The 13,536-nt window shown below is 32.9% G+C and overlaps 1 protein-coding gene across 1 annotated transcript; it reads left to right on the top strand.

The window, feature by feature from the left end:
- The first annotated feature begins 9,030 nt into the window (after positions 1–9,030).
- LOC130979766 (proline-rich receptor-like protein kinase PERK1) lies at positions 9,031–12,789 on the top strand. The gene is made up of 8 exons (XM_057903304.1): positions 9,031–10,030; positions 10,255–10,785; positions 10,957–11,043; positions 11,140–11,210; positions 11,345–11,421; positions 11,648–11,795; positions 11,915–12,076; positions 12,267–12,789. The coding sequence occupies exons 1-8, from the start codon at positions 9,379–9,381 to the stop codon at positions 12,576–12,578; spliced, it is 2,040 nt and encodes a 679-aa protein (XP_057759287.1). The 5' UTR covers positions 9,031–9,378; the 3' UTR covers positions 12,579–12,789.
- The last annotated feature ends 747 nt before the right edge of the window (positions 12,790–13,536 follow it).

The raw sequence follows: 13,536 nt of genomic DNA, 5'->3' as shown, positions 1-13,536 counted from the left end.
TCACCGAATTGTCAATTTTAAAATGGCTCTAGCGATTTCTATTTGTCTTCTCATATTTTTGAAAATCACCACTAATTTCTATTCATGTGGATTTCACTTCTCAACAAATTATATTAAAAATTTTTAACCACTATTATTTGCTTCACTTATTTTTTTATTTTTAATTTTAAAAAAATTAACTATTTAGCACCAATATCTTACTTTTTCTTATTTGAATTTTCATGTGAATGAAAATATTATGTTGAGAGTGTTAAGTTTATTTAATTTCTATATATTCTGAATCACATCACATTTGAGTTAAATATACTCTAATATTGATAATATTGAGGATAATATTAGAGAAACAAATTAAATAACTCATATTTAATCAATATGAGAAATGCTAGATGAATATATGTTTTGTATAGAATTTCAACAAAGTCACTGAAAAAATATTATTTTTTAATAATAAAAACACAAGAGATCAAAATAGAAAGTTTTTATAATGAACACATAAATTAAAAAAATAAAAAATTTTGAAGAAAAATATAGAAAGTTTTGGATAAAACACATATATCCTATATAAATAACAGAACATGAAAAATAAGAGAAGAAAAACAAAAACGTGATTAGAGAAAAAATATGATAAAAAATCTCATAATAAAAGAAAAGATGAAAAAAGAAAAAGAAAATAAACAGGAGAGAAAAAGAACAAGAATTTGGATTATATTAGAGAAAGAAAAATTTAAAAAAAATGCTATTTTTTGGGTGTGTGACTAATTATCTCAATTTTACATAATCAATATAAAATGCATGTTGAGATTTAGTCACTAAGGTATGATTTTTTTTACCACAAAAAAATTGAAATTTAGTAACGGTTTTTTAAAAATTTGGTGACGGCGGTTTTAAATTATTGCTAAATAGATCCTTAATGATTGGTAAACTACTATCTTTTTTTAAGGTCTTGATGACAAACGGATTTGCAGTCGTTTTCAGTATTAAAAATTTATGGAATATATTAAAAAATTTATTTGGTAGCTCTTAAAGAAAAAAAATCAACTGCATTATATATTAAACCAAAGGTTTTTTTATTTTGGTTTTTGTTTTCGTTTAAAATCTTGAGTGCAAGTTACTAAGTTTCATTCACAGGCTGGATTAGCTGCTTAGCTTTAATTAGACACGGTTGCAGCCTGTACATACCCTTTCTTTAAAGTAGTTTGAACCATCAACGACCAGTTAATACTTAAGAATATATGTCAATTTGTTTTTTAATTGTTTAATTTGTGTCGTTGGCATTTTGTTATAAAATATTTTAATTTAAATATGTAAGTGCAAATACACAGTGTCCATTTGTCTGTCTTCTACACTCCACAATCAGTATTCATGACTCATCAGGTGTATGTTGTCTATGTATCTAAGAATTAAATAAATAATGTGAGCTTAGGAACTGAAAAAAAGAAGGTGCCTTTATGAATTTATCTGAATTTTTTCTTTTTTTTTTTTCAAAACGACGTCTTTCAAGGTTTCAATGAACGAAAAATGTTTCAGGAACTACTATGAGTCTCGAAGTGTAATTTTGAAAATAAATTTGAGTAATTATTAACTTTAGAAATTACTTTAAAACTCGAGTGCAACTTAAAAAGCTATTTTGAGATTTAACTCGCCAAAAGACACTTGATAAAAATTCACTTACGAGTTGCGATAATAATGATATCTTTTTGAAAAATTTTTAAATATATCTAAAATATCCGTAATTTTATCGGTTGATTTTAATTAATGTATTATATATATATTTTTATAATTTAAATTAATAATTAAAATGATTGAAACACTAATACACTATAAACAACATGAAATTTTTCTTATCCTTTTAACACCAACTATATACATATATCGATCAAAATTTGTGAAAAACCTAAATCTTAATCCTCAAAGATTATTAAATATTACGGAAGAGTATTTTGATTTAATTTTGACATAGCATATATAGATTTTTTGAGTTATTATATATATAAAAGAAATGAGAAATATCATTAAATGAACTTAATTTATTTTATAACTATCTTACTTTAAATATTATATAGGAAAACAGATAGTATTAATATTATATATATATATATATATATATATATATATATATATATATATATATATATATAAAAAAAATATTTTCTGTTTCTATATAAAAAAAAATATTTTAGCATGAGATTATTACTTTTTAATTCTAAAATGATCAAACACAAATAAGAGAAATGATTTTTATATTCAGGGAATAATTAACAACCTGCCAATAGTAATTTATTATGATTATGAATATCATTTTATTTAGTATTTAGTCTTCTATTCTCATAAAAAATAATAAGAAAAAATAAAACTATAAAGAATATATATTAATTTAATATAATGTTGGATGTAAATTTTGTCAAGATTTATTTTATAAGATTTACTTAAATGTACTTAAAAAAGTTTTTTATTTTTTTATTTTAATAAATATATATTAAAAGTTTGAATTGTATATTTTTATACAAATTTTCTTAATTCATAATAAGTAATATGTATCGTTAGAAGAAATATAAGCTAAACTCCTATATTACGGTAAACTTGACTAAATTCAAACAATGTTTTTTTTCGCAAATTGGTATACATCACATTTTAATTTTTATATAATATTCATGAATAATGACGTCCACGTTTTGTTTCGTAGTTAGCTATTGCATATTGGTGGTATCCAGCTGGGGTCTTTAACTCAACTTAGAGTAACAGCTACTGTTTTTGAGTTTTTTAAATGTTTTTTTTTAATTTAAATGACTTCAATTTTTGTTGGCAAAAATACATAAAAAGTTAAAAACCGGTTACCTACGTTTGACTCACTCACAATTATCCAATTGTACGTACTTATTACTTAATTAGGGAATTACCCTGTCATAGTGTCATGAAAATGTGTTTATACTTTAGGAAACATTTCAAGTGTATCGAGAAGTATCTGTGCTCCAATTGTTTTAACTATTGATTTTAATTAATATATATTATATATATTTTTTATAATTCAAATCAACGGTTAAAATAACTGGAACACCGATACTCTCGGTGCACTTGTATATACAACTAGCTTTCACATTCAAAATGATTTCTTTCATACGCCACATGCTGCTGGATAAAACTAACTACAAAGGAATAACAGTTTTTTTTATTGTTTTTTTTCAATTTTGATTTTGATTTGAAGGAAAGACTATTTTTCTTTTGATTTAGGATAATTAATCTTAGATAATAACAAATAATTTCTTCTTACTATTATATCTAAAAAAATTATCAATTTGAATGAAATAATATGCATTAATTTAATACAAATATATAGTGCAATTTAGATCTTTAGTTTTACAAATTTGGATATTATATTTTTAAATTACTTATTTTTAAAATTTTAAATTGTTAGGTATAAATAGATAAATGATTATGTATAATATCTGGTCTAACTTTATTTGACTTTTATATATTTGTTTGGTAACTATGAAATTTGAAAAAATAACTATTTGTATTCATAAATTTTATAAATACTGGTAAAAATACTCGTAAAAAAAATAAACTGACATTGTATCCATTAAAAATAGGTTTCATATAACAAAAGTGTCCACACACTAAATTTTTGTTGATCTTTTAATAAAATTCTCAAATTACTCCCACAATTTATCTTTAACCTCAACTCCACCCTTTTTTCTTTGATTCTCACTCTCCACACTCACCCCATCAAACACCCCTTCGGATGAGAGGCTATCTTTCTCTAACCCCATCTCCGCGCGGAATCCTTGCCGCCGCCGAAGAAGCATTTGAATCCAAAATCCTCACCGCCACAAAACTCTCGGCAACCTCCAAATCAAATCCAGCGCAGTAGTCCGAATTTTTTTATTGTACTCTCCACCACCGAACTACGATCACACTCTTCATCACTATCAATGCCACCACCACAACTATCACCGTGAACTTCCTCCCCCACCACCACAACCCCAACCTCCTCCTTCACCCTAGTAAGCCCAAAATCCCCAATTTTAACCCTAAACTCATAATCCAACAAAATATTATTCGATTTTGATGTCACAGTGAATCGCCAAAGGGTCACAACAATGGTACAAGTACTCCAACCCTTTAGCCACCAAAATGACGACGTCGAAGCGTGTCTTCCAGTTTATACTTTATAAGCTCGAGACACTTGCGATTCAAAAGCGTGTCTTGGAGATTTCGAACAGAGAAAGAGCTTGTTGTGGAACCTGCATTTGCCTTAAAAGAAGTCCAACAAGTCCATGAGTTTGAGTGTCATGGTTTTGCCGAAAGAGAGGGTAGCTTTGTAGACGGAGCTGAAGCCGCCATGGCCGATCAAGAACAAAGAAGGTGATGGTTGTTTGTGGAGTAACAGAGAATGAAAATTTGGGTTATTGATGTTGTGGTTGTGGTTGAGGAGAGAGAAATGGTGGTTGTGTTGGGGAAATGGGGAGTGAAGGTGGCGGAAAAAGTAAATGGTGGAGGAGGTGGCGGTGATAAGTGACAAAGGAAGAAGAGAAGAAGAGTGATAAGAAACAGAAGAGGAAGGTGAATGTAGTATGAGACATGATGCAGAAGAAAAAAGGAGAAGAAGGTTTGGGAGTTAGGAGTGATGAGTAAATAATGTAGAATAAACAAGACAGAATGTCATGATCCTGTTTCAAAGTTTTCACTAGTCATTCAATGAATTGTTGCATGGTTCTCTTAACTATGGGATAGAGAATTAGAAATTGTTAGTAGTTGGCATTGAAATGTTAAAGGGTTGTTGAGGTGGTTAAGGTAGTGATGATAAAGGGATGTGAAAGTTTGAGATTTAAAAAAGAAGAGATAGTGGTAGAGTTGAGATTAAAGATAAAAGGTGGAGATATTTTGAGAATTTTATTAAAAAGTCAATAAAAATTTTAGAGTTTGGATATATTTGTTGTACGGAACCTATCTTTAATGGGTATAACATCAGTTTTTTTCTTTGACGAATATTTTTATTAATATTCATAAAAATTATGGATACAAATAATTCTTTTTACGAAAATTTTCAAACATTAAAAGAATTTTCTTTTATTGTTTAAAAGAAGATATATATAATGCACGATTAAAATAATTTCATTGATTATTATATACACTTGCACAATAGAAAATTAATATGAAATTACTTGTTTAAAAAATTTTAGTAGATGATTAGAGATATATGAATAATTATATTAATTATGCCTTTTCAAACTTTAACCTTTTGTTTTGTCTCATGTTGATTTTTGTTACAGTTAATAGTCAAAATCGTCCCTGAAAAATTACTCGATGTCCATTTTGATCCCTAAAAAATAAAATTAATCAAAATAATCCTCGAAAGATAACCGTGTTAGTGGAGTTCGTCTTTCTATTATCTCAGTTGATGACGTGGCTAACGGTAGGTGAAGTGGAACATCAACTAATAACAGGTACATCTAAAACGACGTAGTTTCATTTTTTCCCTCCAAGTGCGAAAACGACGTCGTTTAATGTTCATAATGGACATTCAAATGTTTCTCTCCATCACCACATCCCATAACAACCACCTCCCTGTTTCGCTCTAAAACTTTTCTTTTTCGGCGTGAAATGCTCGTGTCCAAGGTGGTGCATCGGCGGCGGCACTGCGAGATCTTGCGGCATTCAAAATCCTTGATTTGGAGCGTTTCTAGTGACCCTTTTGCAGGATGGGTACGTGTTAGGTGAACGGAGGCGGAGGCGGAGGCAGAGGCGGTGGCAATGGCGGCGATGTAGGTTCTAATAATGGTGGCGGTGGTGGTTACTGTGACATGAGGTACTATTTTTTCGGTTTTATTTTTTTCCGTGGTGGTGATTCAGTCAAAAGTTTTATTCATTTCTTTGTTCTGTATTTATTTTTTCTTTTAGAATTTTTTTTATGCAATTTTTACCTGCAAGGATCCTACCTATTCTTCAGTACAAATATTTTATTAGTGAAGTCAACCTTTGCATTCATGTTGTTATTGTTACTCCTTAATTCCTTGGATGTTAGAACCAATGTTAGAACCCTAATTTTAATCTCAAGCATAAATAATTCTTTTCCTTCATGTTGATGGCGGTGGCAGTTGTGGGAAAGTACTACCATGTGGTGGGGATGAGTCTCCCAAAGTTATTTCCATGCCTATGTAATAAAATCTTTAGATTTTAGAGATTGATTTATTAGTGATCAATTGGTATATCAAGTTACCTTAATATATGTTCTATCCATGATGCAGAGAAGCTGTTCGGTGAAATGTCCAACAAAAATTTTGTGTCGAGAAACTCCTTGGTTTCTGGATTTTTGAAAATGGGCCACCTTGATAGGTGTATCAGTTTGTTTTCTATGATGAAATCTAAGTTTGTACTAAAATTAAATGAGCTTACACTACTATTTGTTATCTCAATTTATGCTTCTGCTAAGGCTAAGGATGAAAGGTCTGTGTCTTCATTGTTGTACATTGAAGTTGGATATGCTAGTTAAGGGAACGTATAAGGTCATCCAATTAGAGAAGAAGACTTATTTATGTTTGAGATTGGGATTAGAGTTTTGGGATTGATTTGACTTAATTTAACAAATTTATCTTGTCATTATAATGTTTGAGGTGTGCTACGCTGTCAGTTAATGTTTCACATCAGTGAACGTTAGCCAGCTCATCAACTGAGATGACGGAAGGACGAATTCCACCAACACAGTTATCTTTCGGAAACTCTTTTGATTAATTTTATCTTTCGAGAACTAAAATGGAGATCGAATAATCTTTCAAGAACGATTTTGATTAATTATATATTTTTTATAAAAATTCTAATATTATATTATAAAATTATTTATCCAAAAAAGTTGAATTGAGAAATGGAAATTAAATATCAAATATATAATGATTATATATATCAATAAAAGTGATTAACCATCAAATGCGATATTTATTAATTTTCTCAAATAATTTCATGATTTCAAGGCCTCAAATAATCCCGGGATTTATATATCAACGGACATATTATCTATTTTAACATCTTATTATTCCTCTCATTTATTTATTCGTTCTCTTGCTGTTTTAACCCTGTTTTTGAAGGAAAAGAACGAGGATTTTGAACATGTTCCACCTCGTAAAGCACATGCATGCTGCAGTGCACACAACAATGCATGAAATAATGAAACCACTTATAATTTTTTTATGGAGTGCTAGGGGACAATAAAAATTTTGAATAACATAAACAACCACCAATCAAATAAAAATACATTACATCCTAATTTAATGTTACTAATTAAATTTACTCTTTTAACCCTATTAATTCATATTGTTTGCACATTGTTCAAAAATCTTATTTGTTACCTATACTTTTCCTTTTTTTATTTTTACAGAAACTTATATGGTCTTTTCTTCATGTTATTGTTTCCTAAAATATATTATTCTATGTATTTGTTGTGTATTGCAATAGAGAGTGTTAGTTTAGCTTTTGCATAGAGAAAGTGTGTGTGCCTAACGGTTGAATTCCAGTTCGTCTTATACCTTAATTAATCTCTTTTTTTTTATTAAGCGTGATTATATTAGTTTTAAAATTATGTTTAGTCCACAATTCTCATCTACAGTCTAGAGGCCATTTTGTCTGATTTACTTAGTCCTTACGCGTATAAGAAGGAACATCAATTTAGTAAGTTCTAAAATAATTCATTTTTCTTGACAAAACTTGACCCTGTTAACATACACCACAAAGTCAAGAATCCATCATTTTAATGTACACTTCCTCAATTAACGCTTAGACAATCAAATCAAATAATTTCCATTAATATTATTGTGATATTCGTCATTTATTCATTTCTTTCTTTGCAAGGTCAAATCATAGTTTTTTTTAAATTTTTTTTTATAATATGCTTTAATTATATTACTTCATATAACAATCATCAAGTTAAGTCACCAAAAAAAATATCATCAAGTTTTTTCTGATTATTTTATTGTAATCAAACTTAGAAATACAAATATTCAATGGTAATTTTCGCAGGTGAGTATAAAAACTGAAAAGTTTATGCCATTTGAATTATAACTCATTAGTAACATTCAATGGTAATTGATTTTAGTATTTATGAAAATTTTAATTATTCAACAATAAAAATAACGAGTATATTTTTTATTATTCATCTCCATAATGTATTACATTGAACATTGAAAGAAAAATATTTACATTTGCAATCTTGTAGGAGACTGTTTCCTTAAAATAAAATTTTGATATGGAAGCATATATGAATTTTATTTTATTTTGAATAATAAATTAAGACTGAAATCTTTGCCAGCCTGCCAAGACATAAAAAAATAAAGAAGAAGAAAAAACAAAATATTAAAGAGAATTTTTGTTAACAAATATCTAAAAGAAGTAGTATTATTTAGGATGCAAAATAAAGTAAAATATCTTTAAGAATTGATTCAAAATTGAAAGAGATAAATAAGAATAAATAAAAATTTAGGTCTTTTAAATTTTAAATTTTATTTTAGAAAATAAAATATATTTTTTTATTATTTATTTTATAGATAAAATAAAAAAAATACAAAAAAAATATTTAAAAAAATTATATTTTATTTTTTTAAATAAAAAATTTAAATTTAAAAGATCCAAATTCAATAAAGAGAGTAGAGCAATAATTGGAGTGAATAAAGAAAGAAAAGAGAAATAAAAACACAGCAATGATAGTAATATCCATATTCAATTACTCATAGCATAACACAACAAAATTGAAGGAGAAAAGGAAGAACAAAAAAGTGTGAGAAAAGAGCAACGGTAGCAATGGACCAATGACCAAACAGAGTAGAGAAAACGGGCAATGACAATTGGCTAAATTTCAAAATATCCAAATATCTATCCAAAACGAGTAATAAGGGTTATTAATGATCTAAATGTAATCTAATTATGAATTCAGGATTAAGTATGTAAGAAGGGGGCCGCGTAATAGTCGTGTGGGTCCCACGCTAGTGGCTGCCTCACTTAATCCTACTATTTAACTCCAAAACCCAAAAGCAAACAAAAAAACTGAAGAAAAAGTAAAATTAATTTTATTTTAAAATTTGAAGAACATAGATATGGTTTCACATTCACATTTTACATTCTGAGAGAAGAGAGAGAAAGAGTGGAAGGGAAGAAGTACAGAGCGACATGTTCTGTTCTCTTCAGCTTCAAAGCTTACCCAACCAAACTCTCAAGAAACACATTCACACATCAAATATCCGTTTTCTCTGAGACTCCAGACTCTCTCTCTCTCTCTGAAACACCATCTTCTTCAATTAGGATTCTCTGTTCAATCTTCATTTCCGAGTTTCAGTTTTTCCTTTCTTTTGGATCTGTTATTATATTTTGTTAAGAGATTTTTTTCCGTTTTAATTGATGTCAACCGCACCCGCCCCTTCTTCGCCGCCGGCGGGTAACTCCACCGCACCGCCGCCCTCCACTCCTGCCACGCCCTCTGCTCCAGCGCCAGCTACTCCCTCATCGCCGCCGCCGGCTACTCCATCCTCGCCGCCACCCGCCACTCCATCCTCCCCGCCGCCGGCAACACCTTCGTCGCCACCTCCGGCAACACCCTCAGCTCCACCTCCGGCCACTCCATCTGCCTCCCCGCCTCCGGCAACTCCTTCAACGCCGTCTACCTCTCCTCCGAAATCATCTCCCGCCACTCCATCGACCTCTCCACCGTCGCCGCCGGCTCCGTCCTCTGGCGGGAACACCACTCCCAGTCCGCCATCTCGTAGCTCTCCTTCTCCCCCATCTTCCGGCGGCAAAACAACACCTTCGTCCAAGTCACCGTCGTCGTCGTCGTCCCCATCTCCACCGTCGTCGTCGTCCCCATCTCCACCGTCGTCGTCTTCTTCTTCAGGCATTTCCACGGGAGTTGTGGTCGGAATCGCCGTTGGTGCTGTGGCAGTTCTTGTGGTACTGAGCGTTCTTTGCATATGCTGTAGGAAGAAGAAGAGAAGACGCGACGAGGAGCAATATTACGGCTACCCACCACCCCAGCCGCCGCCACGTGGACCCAAAGGTGAGAGCTTTAGCTCACAAACAACACGTTTTTGTTCATTTCTCTTGATGGATCTGTGTTCATTCTAAATGATTGAAGTTTCAGTTTTTGTGTTTGATGAATTTTCAGAACTGGTGTCAACATCTTGTGTGAATTCTATTGTTTAGTGTATTTAGGGTTTTGACATTTTGACTCTAATAATTATGATGAATCCTTTGATGCTGATTTCCTCACAATTTTGCCAGATGACTATGGTGGTCCCCCACGCCAGTGGCAGCACAATGCTCCACCTCCTTCAGATCACGTGGTCTCAGTCCAGCCACCTAAGCCATCGCCTCCGCCTCCGCCTGTGTACCAAGCTCCACCACCACCTCCACCTTTCCTGAGCAGCAGTGGCGGTTCTGGATCAAACTATTCAGGTGGTGAGCCACTTCCACCTCCTTCTCCAGGCATAGCATTAGGCTTCTCAAAGAGCACTTTCACATATGAGGAGCTGGCACGAGCAACCGATGGCTTCTCGGACGCCAACCTCCTCGGATCAGGTGGATTCGGGTATGTGCATAGAGGAATTCTTCCCAACGGCAAGGAAGTGGCGGTGAAGCAGCTAAAGGCTGGAAGCGGGCAAGGAGAGCGTGAATTCCAAGCTGAAGTAGAGATAATTAGTCGTGTTCATCACAAACACCTTGTTTCTTTGGTTGGATACTGCATCACCGGGACCCAGAGGCTGCTTGTTTATGAATTTGTTCCCAACAACACGTTGGAATTCCATTTACACGGTACATACATGCCATCTAGTTTTAGCTTTTCTGGTTGAAAAGTCTTTTTCAAACATGCCGTCTAGGTGGCCTGTTCTTTATTGCTGAAAGTGGGCACCAACTAGTGCTGTGTGGTTTGGCATAAATGCTTTTGGTAGAAGGGAGGATCTTATGGTTGTTTGTACTGTGCAGGGAGAGGGCGACCAACGATGGATTGGCCCACAAGACTACGAATTGCTTTAGGATCTGCTAAAGGGCTGTCATATCTTCATGAAGATTGTATGTTTTGTACACCTGAATTTGGTTTATTGAATCATAACTAGTTTGTTTCTTCAAATGCTCATGGTCATTGTCTTTTTCGGTGTGTCCATCCAGGTCATCCTAAGATCATTCATCGCGATATCAAAGCTGCTAACATTCTTCTCGATTTTAAGTTTGAAGCTAAGGTATGTTATGTGTGCTATTAGCTGTTGGGATTCTAAGTTGTTACTTTCACTTGTTAAAGATGATCTAACAATTTCCTGTTTAGTATCACATGCAAAACTTGATTATTTTTGTCCCAATTGTTTTCTGTTGGCAGGTTGCTGATTTCGGGCTTGCAAAGTTCTCTTCTGATGTCAACACTCATGTTTCCACTCGAGTGATGGGGACTTTTGGGTAGGAACAAACTTGTTCTATCTTAAATTTTATGGAATGGGCATTAACTGCGCTATATGCTAGTTGTGCCCTTTTTCTGTTCATTATGTTATTGTTTTTACCTTCCAATGATTTTATCTTGTGTACAACAGTTTATGAGCAATGCTGGAACATATCAATAGTTTGTTATTTTACATATAACTTCATTTCCATCTCAAGGCTCATGTGTATCAATTACTGGTTATAGGTATCTGGCTCCGGAATATGCTTCCAGTGGAAAACTCACAGACAAATCAGATGTTTTCTCCTATGGAGTCATGCTTCTCGAGTTAATTACTGGAAGAAGGCCAGTTGATAAAACCCAAACTTTCATGGAGGATAGTTTGGTAGACTGGGTAAGTATTCTGGTGCTTTCTTTTTTGGACTTTTTCTTCAATGCTACTATACATTCATCGGTGTTTGCTTTGCCTTTATTGTGGCTGCTCCATAACTATATCCATGTTTATCTTCACAGGCTAGGCCTTTGCTCAACCGGGCATTGGATGAAGATGATTATGACTCTCTAGTTGACCCAAGGCTCCAGAATGAATATGATCCCAATGAGATGGCTCGCATGGTGGCATGTGCCGCTGCTTGCACGCGTCATTCAGCAAAGCGTCGACCAAGGATGAGCCAGGTAAAATAAAGGAGATTGTTGTTTTCGTCTAGTATTACTTGGTTGAAGAATAATATTTGCATAACCTAGAATGCTGCAATTTTAAAAGCACAATTGGTTCTTGATTTCAATGTTTTTTTTTTCAGTTCATACTTTTGCCTACTATATGTGCATGAATCTTTTTGTTGACTCTCTTCATGGGATCTTGTAGGTTGTTCGTGCTCTTGAAGGAGATGTGTCTCTGGCGGATCTTAATGAAGGAATTAAACCTGGACACAGCACCATGTACAGTTCACATGAAAGCTCAGATTATGACACTGCACAATACAAGGAAGACATGAGAAGGTTCAGGAAAATGGCATTGGGAACCCAGGAGTACGCCAGCAGCGAGTATAGCGCGCCTACAAGCGAGTACGGCCTGTATCCATCTGGCTCAAGCAGTGAAGCGCAGAGCCGCCAGACCACCCGCGAAATGGAAATGCGGAAGATGAAGAACAGTCAAGGTTTCAGCGGAACTTCTTGATCCTTGACAAGTTGTTTTGCTTATCTTTGTATAAATTTATATATCCTTGATTTTTGCACCTATGTCACCTTTGATTCATTAACTGACATGTTTGGAGTGACTTACAGATTATTTTTTCCCCATCATAATTGATCATATTTTAAACTGTATTTATAAGGGTATACAGCAAAGTAACACAATTCAATTCTTTCATTTTTTTTGTTCCGCCTTATGCCTTGGATGTCAAACTTTGTTTTCAATTGTTGCTCATGTGTCAATTTGAAGGTTGTTGTAATTACTAATTAGGTTGGTTTTGTTATTGTGTTAATATCATAAAATCTTCTCTAAGGTCTCTGCCAGATTGTGTTTGAACAAAATTGTGATTTTTTACCCAACTGATTTGTTAGTGAAAGATGTGTTGTCATATTTTGGAGAGGTCCACTAGTGTTTGTACTTTGTAGCTTGCATGTGATGGGAATATTTTCTCACTGGCAAGTGTATGCAAAGCAAATTAAAGTTGGTTCATACATGATACATTCCACCTCTATGCGACATGTGACATTTTATTAAAAAAATGTTTTGTTTTGTTTTGTACATTGAGCTTGGAGCATTGAATTAGGTAAGAGTTTAATATGAGTACCATTAACTATTTCCTCTTGTTTAAGAAAGAAAAATGGACCCTTTTACATAGTCACACAAAGTGTTCCTGTCACATGCACTGAATCATGAAAAAGGACATCACTGGTTGAACATTCCGTTTGGAAAAAGTAGAGGTTAGTCATCGTTAAAGGAGAGCTTCTTGGTGTGACCTTGCAGCCTTAGTAAAAAAACCCCACACGGCTTTTTGTGTAGTCAGGTTGCGCGTTCATAGCAAAAAATATTTTCTTAAAAATTTAAATTTAAAGAAAAAGTCAGAGTGCACATGGTCATCTATCATGAGCTCCACTTTGAAGAAAAATGAAAAAGATTCTTCAATTTT

Source organism: Arachis stenosperma, chromosome 5, assembly GCF_014773155.1.
Source record: "Arachis stenosperma cultivar V10309 chromosome 5, arast.V10309.gnm1.PFL2, whole genome shotgun sequence".
Classification (NCBI taxonomy): Eukaryota; Viridiplantae; Streptophyta; class Magnoliopsida; order Fabales; family Fabaceae; genus Arachis; species Arachis stenosperma.
This window is presented reverse-complemented; position numbering and strand designations above follow the sequence as displayed.

Coding starts and splice junctions, on each gene's coding strand:
- LOC130979766 (XM_057903304.1), top strand. CDS start 9,379: ATGTCAACCGCACCCGCCCCTTCTTCGCCGCCGGCGGGTAACTCCACC. Junction 11,796..11,914: donor AGGATAGTTTGGTAGACTGG/GTAAGTATTCTG, acceptor TTATCTTCACAG/GCTAGGCCTTTGCTCAACCG. Junction 12,077..12,266: donor GTCGACCAAGGATGAGCCAG/GTAAAATAAAGG, acceptor GGGATCTTGTAG/GTTGTTCGTGCTCTTGAAGG.